A 24,835-nucleotide genomic window follows, 5' to 3' on the forward strand; every position below is an offset into this window, starting at 1 on the left:
AACCAGTCCACTCACATCCATGTACGTACAAGCGTTAAAGCGTAAAAAAATATATAAATTTTTCCCTACCTTCAATGTTTATTGCACATTTATTGTACCTTTAGTAGTTTTTTTTTCGTTAAATTTATCCTGTTACAAACAACGGGAGCATTGGGATTTTCAAAACTGTCCATAATAAAACTGTGGATTTTCAAAACTGTCCATAATAAAACTGTTCGTCGTCAAAACTAACAAATTGCTTCCACCAATCATAGGATAGAAACTAACATTCGTTGAAAATAATATTTCCCAACTTGTACCGATATGCATGTAAATGGACAACCTCGTGATCTGTTTAGGATGGTTGACCTTTTTTTAACTTGGATGCCGTGTGTTCCGAATGGGACACCTCCCAGTATGTCTCCTATTGAAGTGTATATGCGCACGCCTTTATCTAATTATTTAACGTTAGTTATATTACTTTTTATTATACTTATTTTGTTTTTAAAGCTCATACCAAGATTTTTATTTTATTTCTCTCCCCTTCGTCATTTTATTTTTTGCCATTTTCTCTCTTTATGTTGAGTTCGGGTTTCCTCATTTTATATGATTTCTTTAAAGAACAATATTCATGACTCTTTATGGGTGTTCTTCATGGTAGTGTTATGAACATGCGTGAATATTTCAATTATTATTTGGGGTCTTCTGATATTTATCAGTGTATCGTTTGGAGTATCGCTCTTAATCAAAAATTAGGAAGTATTTCGCTTCCAGTGCTTTACTCCGTTCCGTTAGGGCCCCGGGATGTCATGTCTCAATGCCCACTGCGACCAATAGTCCGCCTAGCGCCACTAGAGAATGTTTATTGCTCCTGCACGTCACAATTGCGTCATCGCTACCGTTTCATTGTGTTATTTTTGTTTTTGTTTTCTCCTTCATTCTCCCACAATCGCCAGTTTCTGTGCAATTATTTGAATGAAAGAATATTGATTAAGGAATACATGTAAACCACCGTAACGATGAGACAGTTAGAGCATTTAGATTTACATGTAGCGCATTCCTGCATTTTACTTTTACTACGATTGCTTATGAAGTTGGTACACAATTCATTGTGCGGTTCGAAGGAACGCTACTGAAATTTAGTACTTAAAAAGTTCGGGTGAACATATACAAAAATCAATAAAATTTCCTTACAATTTTAATATTTCATCGTCCACTGTCATGCAACAAATTAAAACTAATTTAACAATTCATTTACCACAAACCAATCTTGATAAGGATGTGTTAATTACTGTGTAGAATTGGTTCTGTTTGGCTTCAAGGATGCGTTAAACATTTTTATGGTCGGCCTATGGTTATTAACCTGTTAAGATGCAATTCGTTCCAGACACAACTCAAAGCCTCTCTAAGATTATTGCAACCCTTCATATGTTCACACCGGATCGGTTGGACGACCCTTAGTTGCCTTTGATATATGTCATGCCAAGTTTCGACCCAAGTCGAGATGTTCCAACCGAACCGGCAGTGTTACGTTGTCAACACCATTGGATGAAATTAAAAAGGGACATAAGAAGCTTGAATTTTGATGGTCAATAATTGATTTTTTTTCAATAATTGGAATTCGAATTGTTATGTTAAAACTAATTACAAATAGGATGACACCAATCCTTTTTTTATATGAAACGCAACAACAAAACTAGGTGGTTAGTGGTAATAATGAACAAAATAAAAAAGGGTTTTTGTTTTTGCTATTTATTTTTTCTTCTAACTTCTCGCACAACGCATTTCGCTTTGCTGACCGCGAAAAGTACAGCAAATGTGAAGGTTTGCAAAACTGTACAGTAGAGTTGGTTGCCGCCATCGGTAGGCCTTTCGTACACACGCATTAAATACATCCATTACTTTACCAACTACTTGCTATTCATTGCGTTTGCTTCTTTCTGCCTCTTATTTCCATGGCAAGTTCGTAGACATTCGTTCTGCTGCTGAAAAGTTGCTATTGCCGAACTATTAATGTATATGTATATTTAAAAAAACAAAAACATCAAATCAAATTCAATAGCAATCGTTCCCTGACCGTTCATCATCAAATGGATTCAGTCTAGCTATGTTCGCGACTACGAGTTTAGCTTCTCGAACCATTGATCAATCTAAAACAATCCATACTTATTTGGAACTTTTCAGTAACGACGTTTAACTAATCGGCACATTTGTGGTCGGTTTTTGCTAGGAGCAATGTACAACAGGGAAAATAAATCATCCACCAAACAACGAAAGAAACTGCCACATTATTGCAACGGTACAACACCGCACACCGCATTTGCACACGGGTTTTTCCCATAAACTTCTCGCTTCTACTACCCGCCGCCCTATGCGGGGGATGCGCACATTTCTACTGCTCGACTCAACCACGCAAGGTTGTCTTACTCTTTCCTTTTTTTTACAGATTTTGTAGTTGACGTAACAATTGCAGATCCTTACGAGCGTAACGCACATGAATGCGCGTCTCCACAAAATTTGATTTTTGGAAGGAAATGGATGCTTTCGAGCCTGCTTGTACTGCTGGGCGAACCGTGATTGCAACACCGTTCACCAAACACCGCTCACAATGTGTCCATTTTTAACGATTTTAAAAACAAGTGTCAACAATTTAAGTTATATTTTCATTTCTCAGCTGTTTCGGTAATTTTCAGTGCAGCCCGCAATCTGCACTACTGCATGGGGAGGGGAGGGGGGTTACACAACACACCTCTCTCGCCTGTCAGGTCGAAACGCGAGCAACGTATAACGTTGTCCGGGCGGTCATTTTTTATGCTCTTCTCTTTTTTGGTACACCACGTACCACGGTCAAGCTACTACCAGCTACATGTACGGCTGCTACACTTGCTCTCACTTACTATACGATCCTGATTGCATCCTTAGGACCATCTACTATCGGGCGGTCAATTTATTAACGCAGGCCCCAGGGAGCCTCTGTTATGTCATTCGGTTTAAAATGTGTATCCTTGTTTAGCTTCGCTGGTATGTGTGTGTTGCGTAGGTTTGGTGAGTGTATGTATGTGTGTATGTTTTGTGTGTGTGTAGGTGTGTTCGTGAACGTATGGGTGTGTGCAATTTCTTGCGATCATGCTGATCAGTTACGGAGATGCGCACCGCTTCCTGCAGTGCACTCAACCGTGTTCCACTCTTTTCAAACGGATTTGCAATTGCTACAATTCGATGCAGTAATAGTAGAAGTAGTTGTAGTAGTAGTAATAGTAGTAGTAAAAGTAGTGTCGTAAGTAGCATTACAATTTAGTTAATCATGGTAGTAGTAGTAGTAGTAGTAGTAGTAGTAGTAGTAGCATTAGTGGTAGCATAAATGTTTTTTGCTCTGTTTTCTGTGGTTGTTGTTGCTGTTTTTGTTGTTAAAATTGCTGTTGATGAAGTTGCTGTTGCTGTTGTTGTTGTTGTTGTTGTTGTTGTTGTTGCATTTCTGGTAGTTGAACAATTGTTGACCTTACAGCAGAATGCCGCTCTAACCCACGATTACCGACTATCGCGAGCAGAGCGCGGCCGACCCTAACTGGAGGTGGAAGCGATCGGTGATACAGGCGATAGTGGACTTCGGGCGGAATCGCGGGGACAACCGGACAGCGTTATCACCAACTTCCGGGAGCCGGCGTGGTCGCGATGCTCGCACAGCCAAACACCTTGCCACGTGCCCAGCGACAGTTTGCCGTCAGTGATTGGGATTGTCAGGGAGCTTCCGAGGAAGCATGCTTTTACGTGAGCGGGCTAGCGGGGCAAAGCACACAATGGGGTACATGAAAAATAGGAAGAAAAAAAATATTAGCATACATTTCAACGGAAGAAGGCAAACGTTCAGTACCATATCGTCTGGACCTTCGCAGGAATGCCTGTATGGAAGTCCTTCGGGCACTATTTTGTTCAACATCATTTCCATATCGTCCCTAAAAGTAAAAGGAAACAATTATTTATAATGCTACCGTACCGGTAAGAGATCGATTCGTGTATGTTATTATGATACTACAAGTCTGGTCCTATGAAAGGAAAACCCCCACCCTGATCAGTTGTAATTCATGTCTGTTGTGCTAGCTTAGGAAAACATGAGCCACATTTTGCTTCAGTAGGCACTATTGACCTTCGAGTGCGAGTGATTTCTTTACGGCCCGCGGCATAGCGGCTTTGGTAGCAAATTTCTCCAACTTACCGTACGTCTGGATCCCAGCTCTCATTCAGTGCTAAGCTAGCGGATGTATGCAAAACTGTAAAAGATGAAAACAAAAGGAGAACACAACGGAATAATTAGCACAATTTAGGCAAGTGTAAGATTGTTTTGTATGCTTGGCCGACCTGAAAATGCCGTACGCTCCATTAACTAAGCTAAAAGCAGCAAGGGGAACCAACGAAAGAGCAACACAGAGGAAAGATGTGCTCAGCCTTGATCAGCGCAAATTAAAGACCGGGCCGGCGGGAAAAGGGAAATAAAAATGTGAGATACACACACAGCGTACAATGAATGTAAAATCGAAAACGAAAAACATCGCCATCGCCAATGGTTATCGTTGCAGTTGAATATTGTTTTTACAGTTGCATGTAGGAAGAATGTAAAAAAGCGAAGGCACGAGATATTAATAGCCACGCTGTGTTGCAATTCTGCTGCGCTACCTGTGCTAATAGTAAACACTCATGTTTTACATGAATTACATTGCGAACTATAGTATCAATTAAACACACAGCATATCAGCGGTCCATTAATACTTGTACTGTGTTTAAAGTGTTATTGGTAATGGAAATTATCCAATACATATGTTATTGCAATATAATGTACGAATGTACAAACAAGTACACCAGTTAACTATTTAACGCTTCCATATTACTTGTTTTATCTGTTTCTTTTTTTATTACCCCATCCCACACTCCTCCATACTATCCAGCGTGATTTACTTGTCTCACCGTTATAGTTTAAGTACTGGACTTTATAAACCCCAGGTGACAAATACAGTAGCTTCCCGCTTTACGTTAATGTTTGGGATCGTTAATGATTTTTCCTCTACCATATCGTTTACATTTCATATTGAAGTGAGGAATTTGCTTTTTTTTATTCTTGGCGTTGCGACCATGTTGGTCATGCCTTCCCGTTAAAGGCTTAAGAGACTTTTGTACGTGGATTGTCAGTCCACTCGTACAGGGGAGGGTCCGGTCTCGGTTGGGATTCGAACCCAAGCCGTCGAGGTGGTGAAGCCACGGCGTTCATTGGCCGATTTTCGCTTATTTAACGTATATTCTATCAATCACTAATAAGCATTCCATTTCTTCTATTATTTCATTACGTTTCCATTATTTCATTACGTTCGCAGAATTCCGCAGATTAGTTTGCTTTGGGAAATGGTCTGCACTGTTGATTAGTGGTCGTTTTATTTGCTAGGCTATTGCTGCCTAACTCATTCCTTTTTCGAACATCTTCGCTATGTAACTTTTCTGAAATTATTATAGCACACGCGTCAAGATTATATTGAAGTTTAACGAAATAATAACCAACGTGTATTGATTGTGAAAACAATTGATAATTTCTTGGAAATTCAAGCCGTTGCACTCATGGCCTTTAAACGGCTGTTTAAAACAGCGTATTAAAAACTTCATCCCACCAAACCAAAGCCAAATTGACCATTCAGAAATCAGGCAACATCGGAAAACGCAACATCGGAAATCAGGCAACATCGGAAAACGCTATCTGTCATTTTTTTAAATATCGCGTATTTCGAAAACGCGTATATCGAGTACAGCGTACTGCGGGGATCTGCTGTAATTTCAACAACAAAAACAAAACAAAAAATAGCTATCCTATAATAGTTCTTAAAAATAATAGTACACTAAACACAAATTGATACCCCAAGCGATTTAGATAAATAAAGGTGTTGCCATCTAGGCTATGCTCTAACCCACGAATGATTGAGATAGCTCATCTACTGTTGTCTCTAAGCCGTCTGGTATTTATAGCTCATCGAATTCTGTCTCCGACGTATCTGAGTTTGTCTCTAACGCATCCAACTTTGCCTCTAATGCATCTGTGTTGTCTCAAACCGAAAACCAGGGAATAAACAAAGAAACTGTTGTTATGCTACATTTTAAAACTCCAATAATCAGAAACATTTTTGTTTTTGTTTATGCTTTAAAGCTATTCTTATATATTTTTGAACAATTTTCTGAACACTTTTTAATACGTGTATGCATACGTATATCAACTACGAAGGCAGCATAGTGGTGTTAAACTCGGTGGCATAAACGCATTTGCTTAGCCGTCAAGTGACATTGATTCAGCTAAGCAAGCCACCGAGTTAAACACCACAACACTGCATTCTGAATGTATGTACGCATAAAAAAAATTTACGGAAAACCATTCAAAAATACATAATAGCTTTGAAGCATACATAAATAACATAAATTTGATTTTGTCAGATTTCAAATACCCTTCAAATTGCAATTATCATACCGCCGAACAAGCAGTTTCGATTATTTGTTGTATCAACCTCAAAACGAGAGCATCTACAACCGACGAGAGGCTAGGCTAGGGACCAACGATGGTGCTGTGCTCCTCTTGGTGTTGGTGGGAAGTACAACCAATTTATTGTGCAGGACTCCACAACACTCCTTGCATGCGCTGCACTTTAAAGGCGGAAGTATCGAAACTCCCGCCCGCCCCCGGGGTTTGGGAATGGGAAAGCTCAGTCATCGCTTCAGGGACATGCAACGTGGTAGCCCATTTCCGCAGTATCGCGTGTGTATGTGCGTTTTGTCATCATGTACCGCTCATGACGATTAATAGATTAGCGAACCGCCCCGTTTCGCAATGCACTGTACTCTTGAAAAACCTTTCTTCATGCTTGACGATAAACCCCAACATGTGCACGTCTCTAACCGTGGTCGCCTCGTTCAGCGAATGGCGTTCTTTTGACGCTTACTATACCAACTCAATCGTATGTTAATAGGCGCACGGAAGGCAACTAGTTTGTTACTAAATGGGCAAGCAATTTTTCCATTTTCAAATCGGGCAGAAATATGCTTAAAATTCATCAAAGCAATACGATCGGCTAATTTGCTTCAGACACGTAACGATTGCCACCCCTCTTTAGGCGGCCTTCCAGTTTCTGACTGCAATTCCATGTTTCACCGATGCTATACGAAAACGGTGTTTATGGTTTTTTGGTTTTTGAACCGTAAGATATATGATTATGTTCTGGCATTTCTTATGGAGCGAAGTTAACAACACTTTTCCACAAACCATTAACTGATTTGCTTTGGAAATTATCTAAAAAAAAACCCACAGTTTGTTGAGGTATAGAATTATTTTTTCCTTCACGAACATTCGGTTTCAAACGTGATAATCATTCCATGGGAAATAAGTTGCACTCGGAGCTTAAGAAATTACTAATTAAAATACAGATCAATTATCTCGGTCAAGCTATAATAAATTTAATTACGAACAAATTTCATCTCGTCATCAATCGAACGGAAAAGTAAAGTTTTCTTCATTTTTGTTATGGTCACTATTTTTATATCACAAACCAACCTACACATCACCCTCCCAGGGGTGCAAACTCACGCTGATGATGCATATTTGAATTCCATCATCATTACCAAGGAAAATCTTTCTCTCCCTCTCTCTCTCTCTTTCTCTGTGGATCGAGGCAAAAAGCACATGAAACAATTGATGATGCATCACCGAAAGGTATTTTCATTAAATACTCTATCGGCTTCCATATCGCCACCCCGCGTTCCTCGCAGCTGTTTTGTTGGAAGTTTTACGCTTCGCACGGTTGTTTTAATTTCGAACTACGTGCTCCAACCACGCCGTTGGGATCGTGCGAGTGTCACTCGGTGGTCTGGGCGCCTTTTCCAACATGACAACGCTGCATGCATGATCCATGTTTCGCTCGTAGCGAACAAGGGACACCGACGATTGTTTGATGGCGGTAAAGGCTCGCGCGAGACCGTTTTGGCTTGGTGAATAAAATGGAAACCGGTGCAATGATAGCCAGCTGAAGGTTATCGTTTGGGACAGCAGGACCTCGGGGTCAAACGTGCCCAAACGTTTGTTAGGCCGAAGCAGTTCATCAGGAAGTCAAATTAAATTTAATTATCGACATTTCCAAATGTACATTAGCAAGACGAGAATCGTTGCTTGGAGCCGACAAATGAGATGCATCGTTTGCATGCTGTACAGTTTTGAGTTTTTAAGGTAAGAAGAATAGTTTATTTTAAGGGTTTAAGGTGAAACATAGATTTTGCAATACTAAGAAAACATTTAAGAGAGACAACTAAACGTGATTTAAACGTTCAGTGTAACACGCTGTACATTTTCATAACGATCTTTTCAGGTGTCACTCGCGTTTGTTACAAATTTTCCTTAAAAAAAAAAAAATTTCAAACATTTTTAGTCTTTGATACCATAAAACAAACTAACTTGTTTTTTTACTGTAGTAAAACACCCATTATAAACTCTGTACAGTTGCCTGCTATTTGTTTATAAAATGTGGAAGCGAATGTAGATTCGTCCGCCAGGTCCGCCACGAGATACTACTTAATCAGTAATATATATTTTGTGCAGGTTACTGTAGTACAGAAATTGAAAGGTTATCTGTAATGATAAGAAAATGGTTGCTACGACCGGTTGTGTTACGAACAACGTTTCCTACATTACTTCGGTTCTTTTCTCAGCTCATTTTTATATTTTTGTTTGTTTTCTAAAACTTTTAAATGACTTATGGTGTAAATTTTTAAATGTTTTGAATAAGTTAAACATGTTATTAACATACATTGCTATTTTTGCAATTTTTGAGGCATACAAATCAATATGACTGCGAATATAGGGGAAAGTGTGTTAAAATACACCAATATTGTTTTAACCGTTACATTCAGGTTCAACCGTTCGTTACAGGGGGGGTTCCATCATTTGATACAATATAAGGTAATATAATATGTTCATAGGCGGCATAGTCTAATTTTGCCTGAAATTATATAAGAATTCTGAACGATAGTTTAAGCTATAACAAGTGTTAAAATAAAATATTGTAATCGAGCAGACATTCAACAACCACAACCGAGCAAATACTGAAAAGGATCGAATTCAGCATTCTTACATTCTAGTTGTGAAGATAAAAAACCAAACATTCTCACACGGGGCCAAAATGCGCCGTCTTATGTGGGGTGGAATGAAATGCCGTAAATGTTAAGCAAAACACACCCGATATCCAATTTTATGCAGTTCTGTTCAAGCTAAATTAACACAAAGTTGTATGTATATCCATAACGCACATTTGATTAAATTCAACATAAAGGGCTCGGTAAACGAAGCGTAATCGCTGGTCTCTCGTGTATCGTCGATATTCAGGCCAAGCGTCATCTTAGCTTTGTTTATGTTTTGCAATTTGGTAAAAATGGCAACATTTCTTGAAGCTACTGCTATTATTTTGTTGTTTATTTTTAAAAATACAAAAACTACGCTGAATTATCTTAGAAATTTGATAAATAATCACGGATGAATGAACTATTGATTCGTTTGTTTACGTACTGACAAGATTACGCATGCTGGACAGATGGACCAGCAGAATAACACGATTACGCTAGCGATTACGCTTCGTTTCCCGTCCCCTTAACAATTTTTACGCCGATTATTTGCGGCATTCATCAAATAGAAAAATTCTGCTACACTGTTTGGTCCATTTTGCCCAGCGATTATAATATGACACGTGCAAAAAGTACTAATTATAAAAATCATTGTTTGAATAGAAACTTGCAAATGTTTATGTCATTTTATTAATTTTTGGATTAGAAGAGAGGCTTCGGAATCGATCTGTGGAGATTTGGATTATTTTTCTTGATTGGATTGATTGTGAGGAGCATTTCAGGATTGTGAAAGCAAGAGGGCCGTTCTGAAAAATAAATAAATAAATAAATAAATAATTGATTGCGAGGAATAAAAGATTTCCGCTTAAGGGGGGCATATGGCCTCACATTACCTTACATAAGTGTAAATATTGTGTTTTTTTTACAATTGGAAGTAATAAATTTAAAAACAGACGGGGCACGCGAAATTGCAAAATAATAAAAGTAAGTTACTCTTCAATGAATTAACGTGTGACGTGTTTCATCTTCGTTAAAGCGGGGAGAACCGCTTGTTTATAATTTATTTCAATTTAATAATACAATACGACCACTGACTAACTATATAAATTATGGTGAAAGGTTTTTATTTTTATGCTTTAGGGCCTAGTTATACAATGCATGTAACACGAATGCCTAGCGCGTGTAGAAAAATGAACCACCACCACAAATGCAACAATGTGCGCTCCTTGCGGGCCTGCCAATGTGTCATTTGTGCAACTCGCCCTGAGACGGCCGCCCATCCGTGCACGCGAGCCACAATGTAGGAGCGAAAAAGCTCATTGAAAGGAAGTTGTTTACAGCACACTCATTTCTCTTGACCAACCTCCCACGCCAGCATCAAGGGCGGTGTCGCTGGTTTACTGCCTGGGATTGCCGGAATCCTGCCCTTCGCGCATCCCTCCTCCTTCCGGCCACGGAAAGGGATGAGCCACCGGCACCGGCGTCCGCCCCGCACACCCTTTTTCCTTTTTCGGCTGCGGACCGCTCTCATTCATTCATTCATTCATGATTCCGGGCGTTCCACGAATACCGACACTGGCGAGTACTTGCTCGCCACAAAGGAGAAGAATGTTCGCTTCCTCGGAGATTCAGACCCCGGGAGGGACGCACATACATATGCACACACACACACCCACATAAACATCGTATTAACCGCACAGTGCTACGGTTTGTACGCAGCTCGCTTGTATCCTCGCTGCCGGGGCCCGCAAGGAACGGAAGGATTGTTTTCCTTTCGCCGGAAGCACCAGCCGTCGCTCCCGGGTGGTCGATGTCGATGTCGATGTCGATGTGTGTGCGGGCGCCCACAACGTTGTTCCCAACAAAGCCCAACCAGAGGGGGGGAGGGAGGGGGTGGTTTGGAATCCAATAAAGACCCAGGGACACATGCTCGTTGCATAAAACAAGGATGTGCTTTATCAGAATTGAAATGGAACGTAAGGCAGAAAGGAGTAAAATGAAAGCTGGCTAAAAGAAATTGTCCACCAACCGACCCCGGCACTCGGGACACGGTAAAAGCAAGGTGTACATTTTGTGCAGCACACTTCCTACGTCGGAGAAACGGGGTAGGCGTTGCAGGGTTATCATGCAGATGTTCACCCACAAGCTTGACGCTAAATAGCTTTGGTAAGTCACAGCATCTTGCACGGCAGATAGTAGGAAGGTTTTTGAATTGACAACGCTATGCTGCAACCATTGGCCACAGAACGGTTTTCAACAACGAGGATAATAATAACAAAAATGTGTTCGTCTTCTATTAATAGCAACCATGATTCTCCATCGTACGATTTTGAACAAGAAACTGTCCGTTAACGTTCACAGAAACAAACCTACGTTCAAACAGTTGTTACTTTCTCTCTATTCTCTTCAGGGAATTTGTTTTTTCGGGAATGGCTTTTTCCGAAGCATCGCAATATAAAATTAAATATAAAAAGCATTTACCAAAACCTCCGCATTCACATGCTGAACCTATCGTGCTGAATGCACGTCTGATTGACACTGACAGTTGCTGAATAGTACCGAAAAAGGATGGTACTCCTAGTAAAATTTCCTTCTTTCTCATCTCGTTTTACTCTCTTACGCTCTCACTTTCTCTCAACATATCTCTAGTTTATGCTCTGTATCGAATTGTTTTTTTTTTTTCTTATTTTCCCACGTGAATGAGATACTAAATTTCTCCAGCAGTCCTTACACAATCTCTCGTCCTAGCCGGTAGTGTTATTTCCTCCTTTTTCCTACAAATCAATCCAAGGGTTTCCCTTTCATATCACTCTCGTTCTACCTTCTTTCTCTCTCTCCATCTCTTTGCAAAGTCCATTCTCTATCTTTTGTTTTTTAGATCCTTTAACTCTCCAGTAGCCAAACACCGCTAAGGTTGATCTGTGATATCATCTCTTTCTACCGCAAAAACAATCGTTTCCCCTTTCGGGAGGGAATTCCACCTCCCCCCACGGTCACAAATCGCACACCGTAAAACTAATTGGAGTATGTCGTGACAGCAAGGTATGGCATAGAGTTGTAAAGAGGCGACTGGACGCTGCTGGGGCCGTGGTAAAAACCAGCGGGAGCTGAGTTGATTAGTCTTCCAAATGGGACGGTATTGAAAATCCTTCCGTCAAGGTAAAGGCTCGTTGTAACATCGTTGTTACGAGGCAAATAAGTGGAGCCGTTTTTTCGTCACTGCCTCGCTGTTGAGTTGGTTGCGGAATTCAATCTACGATCCTGCTTTATTCGCTTGCACACGGCGTTGTCGGTCCCTGTTTTTCGGCTTTCGTGGCCCACGAAGTAGAAGATTAAGGCGAGCCGCATCTCTCGCTGCCAAAATATGCTCTCCAATATGCTGTGTCCACTACAAGGCTCTACTCCCGCTCTCTATCGCGCCATGCTGCAGCATTACAGCAAACGGTATAAACAAGCGCTGCAAGAGAGACGACCGAAGCATCCTTACACGCACGCACACATGCACGCAAACTAGGGCACAAATAAGCTACAATATACCGGGACAGAACGGAGGTGGAGCAAAAAAAAAACGGGAAAACCCAACCAACCACACCACTATGATTACTTTAGTCAGGTCATGGACACGGAATTTTGTCAGTTCCTCGTTCTAACCGAACCGCATTCATCCTCCCTTCTGGCGCTGCCCCCCTCCTTCCATGGAAAATTTGCTGCAGCATAAATGGGAACGACCGTCTCGGTCACCTATTGCCCACCCGGCCACCAATCGGCCATCGTTCATTGCCAACCCTCTCCTCCTGGGTGGACGTTCTGGTCCGTCAGTTTGGATAGAAAAAAAATGAATTCCATGACTAAACCATGATCCATCGGGGTTTGCTTGTTCTGCCATCGGGTTGGTTCCCATTTTCATACCACTTCAACTCACCAACGTAAAATATTGGATTTTTTAAATATGATACTTTTCTAGTAAGACATGTTTTCAAAACGCTCATTATACGAAAAAATTGAACTCATCATTGTTAATTACCAAATTTTTGGTTAGGCTCTAATTTTCCCCTCTTATGAGTCATGTTTTGTGAAATGAAGGTTTTGTCATAATTAATTCTAACTTGTAGGGGATTTTTATGCCAAACATATAATCAATCAACGAAATGAAATGAAATGAAACTAGAGTTGTGTAATTCAGATTCAGATTCATGAATCTGTATGATTTTTTGCGTTTTAAAGATTCGTTAATCTTTTGATGAGAGATTCATGAATCCGAAAGATACATCAACGGAAGAAAAGTGATGAGCCAAAATTGGATCGAGGGTCAATGAAAGAATCGTGGAGATTCAGATCCATGAAAGATTCATGAAGATTCATTGATTTGAAGATTCGAATTCCTAAAGATTCACGAATCCATCTGAATAAATCTTAGGTGAAAGATTCATATGATTGAATCTCGCCAAAAGATTCATTATTCAACGCTAATTTGAACATATGGAATCCGAAACAGCCGAGCGGTAGCGCAGGTTAGAAAATCGGCCCATGAGCGCCGAGGCTTACCACCTCGATGGCGTGGGTTCAAATCCCAACCGAGACCGGACCCTCCCCTGTACGAGAGAACTGACTTGGAAGTGCACAAAGGGAAAAGGTTCTACTAACACGCTAACGGGTAGGCACGACCAAAACGATCGTTACGCCAAGAAGATATTGAAACATAGCAGATCATCACGCAAATTCTTAGAATGTCAGCTTCAGTATGGCCTGTTCTTGTTGTCTAATTACATTTCTGTCTTTCATGTACTTATACGTGACAGAGTAAAACAACATATGTTTATTTTATGTTTTCACTAAAAAAATATCAATTTTCGAACACACTTTTCGTCGCTATTTTGGCCCACTTTGATTTTATTTTGGCCCACCTGAGTACCAGTTTTGGCCTACATAAAAAAATGTTTATTTTATGTGTTTTGTGATTAAATAGTGATATTAAATTTTTAATTTGATATTTTAAAATCCACTTTTTTGCACGTTGAACGCATTTTTTAAATATTTTATGAACTGATCATAAAATCGAACTTTGAACACAAATAGAACTTCGAACATATGGAGTGAGACACACTGGCACTCACATATTTTAATTTGATTTTATTGCACATTACTGTCTTACCATAAATGGTTTGCAAACACGAGTATGTCTAATTATTTTGAAAGCAAATTATCCCCATTTTTCCTAAATTCCTTCAACTAAGTTTCAATTCATGCGCTTCTATTGTGAAAGTCTCTGACAACCAGCTGAATGTCAGTCAGAATGCATAGAAATTTCGTTTCAACCCAAACCGGATTTCCTGGCATCTATTGTGCGCTACATTTACACAAAAAAAAAACATATTTTTTGAGCTCAAAAATGCAAGTAACGTTTTGAAACTTCTCTTCTTTTGATTGCGCTCAAAACATAAGAAAAACATCACTTACGATTTTACAACGCAATGGTTACTTAAATTTCAATGTGGGCGAACAGCTGTGACAGCTTCGTAGATTTAAACGATTTTCTCAAAATATACTCATTCAATCGCATTCAAATTTGGCTAGAATAAATCAATATCAACAGCATAAAAAAGGTTAGAGTGCATTTGAAATCAGTCTGATAATTGATCTTCTTTTCAGTGGACCAAAATTACATGCAGGGCCAAATCTCCCGCACCCACCCTTTGTCTGCACTTAAGGGAAAAAATTCGGACTCAGTTGAGATTCGAACCAACGCCAACGAGAGGGTTCGCCAACAACTATGGATTGGTTTTCTAACCAGCAATTAGGGAGTGTTTGCATTTGAAATTAATAAATTTAGCATAACTGCATACAGGAATATTCGTTTGACTCAAATATTAAAAGAAAACTTTTTCCTAAATTATTTACCTTAGCCTCGGCCTAACCTACCAAATTTGGAGGGAACATTTCCCCCGTATGCCACACCATGAGATAGCGTGGGAAAACGCTGTGGCCATATGAAAAAAGCAATATATTTGGAACACAGGATCTTCCCCCCTTGTGTCCTGATCTTTGCCCCTCCCTTCCATAGGCTCACGATGGCCTCTATTTAAACATACCGTTTCAGCCTTGCATTTTATAGGAAACTTATTCAATAACAGTATTCACTGCCAAAAGCATTATTTCATTCCAACCAAGCTGAAGGTTCTGCCCCGTGTTCCCGAAGCAAAAACACACACCACCACCACCACCACGGCAGGTCTCCCAGGACACCGCCCCACCGCTGGCTTGGGTGGGAGGGTAGCGCGATATGTTGAGTGGTCGATACTCCGTCCGGAATTAGAGCGCGTTCGCGACGGATCACTTTCCTCCCCGGGTCTCACCCCCGCCGCCCGCACAGGCGTGCGCACAGCAGACCCCAAACGCGGAAATGCCCTCCCCTCCGGCCCCCCCCACCACACGAGGGTGGGGAAACGGAAATTGGAGGACGTTAGATTATTGATGTACGAGAAGTTTACGTATATACGTGGCCCCCAAAATAAAGCGAGCGACCGAAAGTCACCGCGTGACGCTGGAGGAGGGGGTGGGCAGGCGGCCCAGCGAATACCATAGGTGAACCATGAATATTTCAATTTATAAATTTGTACCCAATGCTTAGCATATCGGGCGCGTTCGCCATACGCTCGACAACCGTTGGCCCACCCGCTCCCTCCCTCCGAACGGTGATCATTTTCATTAAAAACATATCACTTTCTCGCCCATTGCTCCCTGACAGCGGACCCATTTAACCGGATGGTCAAAGGCATTCGGATGCGGAACCTCACGACCACGGATCAGCTTCGGCCCATCCGAGCCGTGCCGTTGAAAAATACATAACCACATTCGTCTCACCCCGTTGGCGGGGTTGGCGAAAGGCAGCCCAACTGCCAGCCAACATGCCGAAATCCTCATCCTCCTCCCTCCTCCCTCCTCCTCCTCCTCTTCCTCCAACCACCATTTGGTGACCTTCTTTCCCCTGCGAGGCCCCGGCTTTTTGGTCCTTTTTTTTCGCCATCCCATAATTTAGATTTATATCTGCGGAGTAGTTTTTTATTCATGTGCACCACACCGTCATCACCACCTCTCGCAACAACAAAAAAAAGCTAGCAGAAGAAGACGCCGATCCACAGCATTCCATATCTCGCTGGCCTCAAATGTTGCTGCCGATGCTGCTGCTGTTGGGGCTTCCTGCGCGTTCCTTGCTCCTCTCTCCTCCGCTTTTCGGCTGCTCTTTTCCGGTCCGGTCATTATCCATCGCATCCCAAAGTGCCCCGTCTCGAACGCGTAGCCGGCTGTCGTTTATGCACGGCTCAAAAACACATCTTATGCCGCATACACTCTCTTTAGCCCAATGCATCAGCGGGACACACAGCGTTGCAAAGGAGAAAATGAAAGAGAACTGCAAGCATGATGCCCGCATGGTAGGGTTTTTGGGGAAAAAGGGCACCCGAAACTGTTTGCGATTATCTCTACTACATAGAAACGCAACCAAAATCGATAATGATCCTGGTGTATTACACACCAGGCAGAGGAGAGGATAAATTAGAAGGGACCCCCCCTTACTATACTCCATTTGCTAACTACACGCTTTAAACATATTTGATCGAAATCAATGCCCAGCCAAACGTGTGATAGGGTCCAAGAAATATTTGGTTGTAGGCAAACACGAAGGAAACTTTTAATATCTAGCACCGTTATACATAATTTACCAACAGTTTCTGCCGGAAGATTTTGAACTTGTATAAGTTTAAACCGATTTTTGTACGGTTTTGTACCGATAAACAACACACCACCTTGGAGGCCGGAAGACTATTCAATATTATAATTTTTGCTATTCACATCCCACGGAAGCCGGTACACTATTATTTTGAATAACTTCCAAAGTCAACTCGATACAATCAATTCTTCCCAGATATTTTATTTCCCGTTCATTTTGTAAAGGACAATGTTGCAAGGCCATTATATATTTTTTTAAAATATTGCTAAACAAAATTTTAAAAAAGTGTTTGTGATACAACATTTCATTCCCATACGTTCAGGTAACATTCGAAATTGATTGAACAAAGTGCAACTTCATCTACAACTAATTGAATGATTTTGCATGATTTTTTAGAAAATGATTTGAACAATTTGATCAAGGGAAAACAATTCGTAATGAAACAGGCAAGTATTACAAGTCAGAAATAAAAAGAAATCCGCAAAAACGCACAATCAAATAAGCATTTTGGTAATAGAATGTATTTCAATAGTGTGGTGTTTCACCCTGAACTAAAGTTAAAAGATTTTTGTTCATAATTGTTTGTGTCGATAAACAAAACACATTATTTATCGAGTGTTACAAGAGAAGGAATATTGAATATTGATTTCCAAAAATCATGAAGACGTAAATATACATGAGCTTTTGTAATTGTTGATCGCTAATCTAGAACATAAGTACACACTAGCAGAATTTGGGGACTTTGTGTTCTAGTGAGTGAAAGTTACCTTCAACTAGAAAAGAATCGTTTTAACTTAAACAGCAATAGCCTTTACAGATGTCTATGCATCTATTGATTTAAATATATTATTAACTGATCATAAAATCGACAACTTTGAACACAAATAGAACTTCGAACATATGGAGGGAGAGCTGGCACTCACATATTTTAATTTGATTTTATTGCACATTACTGTCTTACCATAAATGGTTTGCAAACACGAGTATGTCTAATTATTTTGAAAGCAAATTATTCCCATTTTCCCTAAATTTCTTCACCTAAGCTTCAATTCATTCGCTTCTATTTCGTCCCGTTTTGAAGTTCTTACAATGTTTGCCACTGATTGCCCGTGTGCCCAGTGGGGTCGGCTTTGTTTCGTCACTTCGATATCCTTACCGTTTTTCCTTTACTTCCAGTTTGCTTGCGCCTAGCGCGAGCGCCCTGCCGCCTTATTGCCCGTAAGGGCTACGCCGCAAATAAGACAGTAAATAATTCAAAATTGGCGCGCGAGCATGTCGTCGTGCAGAGCGCGGAGCGGAGGAAACCCCCGGAGCCGGGAGGGAAGGGACACACACACACACACACACACACAAGCCACAAGAAGACAAATGACGATGACACTCGGTCACGCAACCGAACGGCCACGCCACGGCGCACTGCACCGAAGCGGTCGCCCAAGAAAATGTCAACCATTAAAACTATCACCGCTCGGCACTGGGAAAGCGGAAACACGGCGTCCGGGCGAGGCAGAGGCGCTTTACCTCGTTCTGCTGCGTTCTGCGCCACTGGCAGCCGCAAGAAAATGCAATTGCAGCAATTGTGCAGGACACCCGGCGGAACGAAGCCTACGGAAATGTGCCCACTGACTTCGCGATGGTCCCCGTGGCTTCCAACGCCTCTCGGAACTGTCGGTGTGGTGCAGTCTGCGCGACGTCCGTGGGTGAAAAACGACCACTTTCTTCGCCGACTGCGAGCAGAAGTGCGCGGTTTCGGCCGGGAAATCGTTCAACCGTCGCACAACACACGGGCGCCGGCTGGCCATAGCCAAGGAAGCTCGCGAGGGCGTGGTGCTAAATAAGTAATCAAGACATATTTCGAATGGTTGGCTGTTTATCGGCTTTAATTATCAGCACATTTTCATCGCAATTAGCCGTCGTCTCTCGGTGGCTCTCGGGCGAAGCGAAAGGGTATCATTATCGGGTCCGTTGGAAAAATGCACGGCCCGCCAGTTGGCAGTGAAGCATAAGGTTTTAGCGGCCTAAAACCTAAGCCTCCTCTTTAGGGCCGGCCGGCCTCGAGATGCACTACCGATGAACCGTGCAGAACACCAAACGCAATTGGGATGCATGTCTGGCGCAGTGAATTTTGTTGGAATCAGTGTGCCACAGCGGCAGACCGGATGGAAATGAAAGTAAGCTCTCTTCTCTCGTACCTATTCGTAATTGAAGTTAGACATGATGCCTGTCATCGCCATTCCAGACTCATTCGGCGCTTGATCCGCAATATTTATTTACGGACGGTTTATTTAAGAAAAAAGTAAATCTCTAGTCATCAGAATTAAACGCCATAATTTTAGTGGTCAATTTAGACCATTCATCCAACATTTGACAACTTTCGAATCTAAAGTCTCTACCTTCCAAGAACAACCATAACAAGTTTTCAAGATGCGTTAAGATGTGTACGCAGATAACCTATTTAAATTCTATGTCAAATTACGATATAGATTTGAATGAAATAATGTATGAAACTCGAATTGAAATTATTGAATGCCCCGAAAAAGGCTCAGTTCGACCAACAACCCGCGAATTGGTACATAAGAAAACTATGTTTTGGTCAGAGATGAGTAATAATCAAACTGTACCGACTTTTGGATTTGACCTCTCAGAAGATGCAATATGTGGTCATATATCACAAAATGCCTCAGAAAGGAAGCAATTATGGAGTAAATATGCACCAAACCCAATGCACAAATGTAAATAAGAATGTTTTTGAAAAGGCGACCTTTATGAAAATAAATATTAAAGCTCTTTATGGCAATTACTATTTTCATTTACAATTTTCAGAAAGAATTTCCCGAGACATTTTAAAGAACTTTCCAGCTAAACAAAAAATATTCGAAAATATTTATACGTAACGGAAAATTCAAACCACGAAATGAAGCATCCACCTCTACAATCGACTTTTTGAACAAAAGCGCTCACAAAAGGCTCGGAAAAATGACTGCCGCTAAAAGGTGCGGCGAACGGTCTAATAGGTGCGGGCAACGCGCAAAGGGTGCTCCCATTATCTTAGAAGGGTCTGTCATATTCTTAATGCTTTGGATGGAGTTGCTAAACGGCGCTCGCGCTGTCTTAATAGCTCCGGCGATCGTATTAATGTTTTGGACGGTGTCACTAAACGCCTTGGCCATCGCGCTAAACAGTGGTAAAAGGTGTAATAGCCGATGAGTCAACATTTCATACAAACTGCTTCTCATCTGGGGTTGGCAAAGTTGGCATAAATTAGTACGATGCCTGAGAACACCTTGATAAATTTTGATATCTGTAGGCGTCATTATTGAAAATTTAACTCAAATCTGTTTGGTTCATAGAACAATTGAAAAACTATAGGATATGGTTAAGGATTATATTTCAATAATACCCTTATTAGACGAGGACTTTATCTGTCATATTTTCCCAGAAGTTTTCTGCCAAACGCGTTTGACAGATACATTCCTTCCTCAAAATCGGAATCGGGCACGACCGGTTCTGATTTTCTTTCGACTGGAATTTTTATGTCAAAGTGATCGGTGATGACTATCCTGACTTTCGAGATCAGAATGTGTTTAGGTTTTTAAGTTCATAGCCAAATACAGACCGGTTAATTTCTCGATAAATGCGAGAACCGTAAAAACTGATTTTGATGTTTTTTGGTATAATCATACTTCTCATAGTGAAACTGTTCCATCATTCATTTCCAGATCTTACTAGAAGGATAAATAATCATTTGAATAAACTCAATTTTCCGTAAATATCTTTGGTATCTTATTGTTTGAATGTGTAAATATAGAAAAGTAGGGCGAGAAAGACGGAGACGGAGTGAAGAATCGAAGCAGAATTTCCACGTGAAGACGTTCAGGTTGTTTGCCGAGAGGATTGCAGCACACTTACTCTGTACGTGGCATAGTCCGACGGAAAATTGACCCAGCTCCGGCATCTGCCGCAGGATCTCCTCCGTCACCAGGTGGACGCCGCGATGCTGGGGCCGGAGGTTGATCTTGCGCTGAAACCAGGCGGACCCAATCTGTATGCCACGGTGATTCGATGATGCCATGTTATTGCTCTTCTCATATGATGAGCCCGTGGTCGTGGTCGTCGTTGTCGCCGTCGCCGGGTTTACCCCCGCCGTGGACGCCTGCTGCGGATAACGGTGGTATCCGGCCTGGTGCCGGTGGCTGGCCGCCGAGCTGCCTCCGCCACTGCTCCGTTCCGCTTCACCCCCGCCAGCGACACTGTTGCCGCTGTTGTTGGCTCTTCCACCAACGCCACCACCACTTCCGCCGCCACCACCCCCACTACTAGCGGCACTGCCTTTTCTTCCTTTGGCTCTACTGCCGCCGCCACCACCACTGCCACTGCCACCACCACCACTACCACCAACCACAGCACTTGTCGCTACTCCTACGTCGGCGGAACTTCCACTAGCTCCCCCGGCACTGGCACCACCTGCTCCAGCTCCGCCTCTTCCTCCACCACCTGCTGCTGCGCGCGCTACCGCTGATCCTCCTCCCCCACGGCCCCCGGCGGACGTTGACAACGGTATCGATGACGAGGACTCGTCGGTGACCGATGAAGGAGGGCTGCTCCGCTTGCGGGGATGATCCGTTTTGAGGCAGTGGACGGCAACCACCGGGCGGACACCAGAACCCTATGCAAACTCACACACGCGCGCACACACTCACACACGCACGCACTCGCTACACCATGCGTTTGAAACTCGAGCACTTCCGGGATGCCGCTCCGGATGCCGATCGTATTCGACTTGAAGAACTCCGACACACGTGCCCGTGTGCCCGTAACCGAAAAACGATCTATTCCACAGAGCAGGGCGAACAACACAAACCCGTTTGTTGGGTCACCGGAGGTGGGTGTATGGTACAATTTTTTCTTCCTTGCAAACTTCCTTTCTTTCACTTGATTGCGGTGCCACAGGATTGCCGGCGCCCTACATTTTCCTCGCCCGAACCGATCGCTTTTCACTGAGCAGCATTGCAACACTCTCTCATCTCATTCACAAAAAAAAACCCAAGCACAACTTTGTCGACTCAGCTCGTGGACATCTTTCTTCTCGGTCGCCGATGTGCCGTTACTTCCTCCTCAAGAGCCTCTATCAAAAACGCATCACTCGACGACGGCTGCTTTGATTAGCATACTTGCCTGTTGGGGCGGGGGAAAAAGGAAATGTATAAGTACAACAAAACAACGCAAAATTAGAGCACGGAAAAAGGGATGCACATTTCCAAGCAACACGCACACACACAAACACATCCACACCAAGCACTTTGAAAATGGAATGGAAAATCGAATTTTCCCTCAGGGTGAAGTCCACCAGGCTGATTACCAGGATTACAGTATGACAGGTTTAATTTTAGCGACCAACGCGTCGTCTCCCGCGACTAATTGCACGTGCATTGGACACAGAGTTTCCCGGTGTCGCTGTTCGGTAGCCACATTCTTAGCAATCTCATTTCCGATCCATCACAACAGCACGTTTCGTGTCTTCATTATACAATAATACTATTTTTTAAATACCGGTTCTATAATCATTCATTTTTTTATCTTCCTTTTTTTGGTTAGTACACACGCGTCACGCACAACCGTTCCATAGGACACGCACCAGTGTACGGGAATTCCTTGCGTGCCGTTTGTGTGTGGTCCTTCCTTTAACGAGGCCATTCATGGTTGGAGGCACGAAGGAAAGAATAAAAAAAAAACTCGAATAGTTATGAGCACTTTTCTCGACGTCTTTTCGGAGACACATTTTCGAGAAATATCAAAAACCTCCTCGTCTGCGGTGCTTTTCGCACCCGGATCATACCGGGATATCCGATAAGGGTCATATTAGGGTTGGGAACAAAATAGCATGATAAAGTTTACCTACTTAAGTGTGTTCTAGGGGAAAAAGTTTGATCGAAGTTTCTGCGCGACAACGGTGAAAAGACTGACAAAACCATTGACTCTTTACGTACGCTTAACTTGATCTTATGCGAATAGCGGAAAAACTGTGCTGCTCTTAGCCGCCTTTAAGATTTACATAACGGGTACCGACGAAAAAGGGAAGTGTGCATTAAATTTACAACAGAAACAGTCCTGTGGGTCGTTTTTCTAAGTAGCAAAAGGCCTATGGTTCCCAAATACCTTCATAAAAGTTGGCTTTTCACTTGCCACCCACACGCAAACGTGTTAGCAAGCTAGGAACACCATACCGTTTAGTAGTAAGCATTTCGTCGGAGAATTAGTTTTATTCGATGGGACTTGTTTTAGTGTGTTTGAAAGATTTGCTAAGCTGTAATGCGACATATTAAGCTCAAATTGACTCTTGTGGCAAACCTGGACAAACCATCAACCAATAGGACGATGATGACCGCTCCTAAAAGAACTCCTGGAAACATTCGGTTGTATCAAGCAGTATGAAAATTGGAGCTATTTAGCGGATCATAGTAACTTAACACATAAGGTTTATGTTGTAATTGTTAGATCAAGCATGCTCTTCTTTTCTAAACTACATCGGGCTCCGTTTTTCCTCCTGCCGCTCTCTGTCTCTCTCGTTCGCTCGGGCCCGTTTTCTCAACCCTCTCGCTCTTATACTGTAGTAGAATATCCTTTTTTTTTGCTATTTGCCTTCTTTCTCACTTTTCCATTGATCTTTATCTCAAACTCTCTTTCTCCAGGGCTGCAGCATACATAATCATTCGCATAAGATGTTTGCAGCAGGCACTGGTAGTACTTTACGGCATTTTAGTGCCACTAATCGTGGACAATCGGGATGGGTCCACCCGGTACCATTGATTTTAAGCACAGGGTTCTGAACTTGAGCACTGCACCGAATATTCTGCAAGTTCTGTTCGCTATCGAATTTATCACTTTGAATCACTCTGGGACTTGATTTACTCCGCACAGCGCTGTATGGTTGGGATGAAAATTGGCCACTGCCGCTGTGCAGGGAATAGGGAAAATGTTTTCCTCGAGCACACACTGCACACACCCAGAGACACAAGCGCTCGCCCTTTGGACTCCTCGGACACGCAGAACACTTTTGCTCGGAGACTGGCTTTACCATGCACTGCCATGTGTGTCCGCGTGCTTCGGAACGGTTTTGTATCCTGCTATCGAACGTCCGCTTGCTGCGTGGTGTGTTTAGCAAGGGATTTCCTTGCACGCGGCTAGAATCACATTCAAGCCCACTACCTTCACGGCGGGCCAGAAAACACGAAAGAACGCAGGCTGCTCCTGCGAATGGTAGAATGTAGGACTGTGCCGATGGCAGCAGTGAAAGATTGGATCGCGACTGCTTTGGGGCGAGTAAAAACCATCAAACTTCAAACACACCGTCCTCCGTGTCCGACGGCGTGTGATGAATTTTCTCTGCTTCACGCGCATACCCGCATGTACACATACCGTCACACATACATTCGGCCACTTCACACACACACAACACCCACTACTCGATCACAATCAGGACAATACGAACGCGATGTACTTTTTACGATATACAACTGAATTGAACTCGATTCTGTTTTATGTAATTTCAGATCCGTTTTTTCCAGTCCAACTTCTTTTTTCTTCTCGCTCTCCAGTTGCCCTCGACACTAGAGGTGTGAGTTCGAAGCTGGAGCGATTGATTTGATAAAATCCGTACAGAGAGCTTTTCAATCCGGTCCTAATGATTCGCTCCACATGCTACACTTTATGGGAATAACATGGCCTTGATCCAGGTGTGGTGGCAGATAATGATGCAAATACTAGTTGTAATATTTTTTTTTAAAGTAAGGTTTTGCCAAAGTAAGAGCAAAGGGTGAATGTAATTTTGCTCCATTGCTGCTCGTATATGAAAGATCCGATCCACACAAGGCGCTTTAATTACCATCACTAAAAGATCGCTGTCAAAAATTGTCTAATTGACAGCTGTCTTTTACAGCATTCAATTGGCCGCTTCAAACTCCAAGGGTCACAAGATGAAATAAAGGCCAAATAGTCACTTAG

At 42.3% G+C, this 24,835-nt stretch overlaps 1 protein-coding gene across 1 annotated transcript; it reads right to left on the reverse strand.

The window, feature by feature from the left end:
* Positions 1-1,722: 1,722 nt before the first annotated feature.
* Positions 1,723-24,423, reverse strand: LOC131267237 (UPF0047 protein YjbQ). Its single transcript, XM_058270055.1, has 5 exons — positions 24,251-24,423; positions 20,744-22,009; positions 4,193-4,247; positions 3,851-3,932; positions 1,723-3,756 (listed from the first exon to the last, which is right to left on the reverse strand). The coding sequence occupies exons 2-5, from the start codon at positions 20,904-20,906 to the stop codon at positions 3,541-3,543; spliced, it is 516 nt and encodes a 171-aa protein (XP_058126038.1). The 5' UTR covers positions 20,907-22,009; positions 24,251-24,423; the 3' UTR covers positions 1,723-3,540.
* Positions 24,424-24,835: the final 412 nt, after the last annotated feature.

Source organism: Anopheles coustani, chromosome 2, assembly GCF_943734705.1.
Source record: "Anopheles coustani chromosome 2, idAnoCousDA_361_x.2, whole genome shotgun sequence".
NCBI lineage: Eukaryota > Metazoa > Arthropoda > Insecta > Diptera > Culicidae > Anopheles > Anopheles coustani.

Coding starts and splice junctions, on each gene's coding strand:
- LOC131267237 (XM_058270055.1), bottom strand. CDS start 20,906: ATGGCATCATCGAATCACCGTGGCATACAGATTGGGTCCGCCTGGTTT. Junction 3,933..4,192: donor AGCTGGGATCCAGACGTACG/GTAAGTTGGAGA, acceptor TTTTACTTTTAG/GGACGATATGGAAATGATGT. Junction 3,757..3,850: donor GCGAAGGTCCAGACGATATG/GTACTGAACGTT, acceptor TTGCCCCGCTAG/CCCGCTCACGTAAAAGCATG.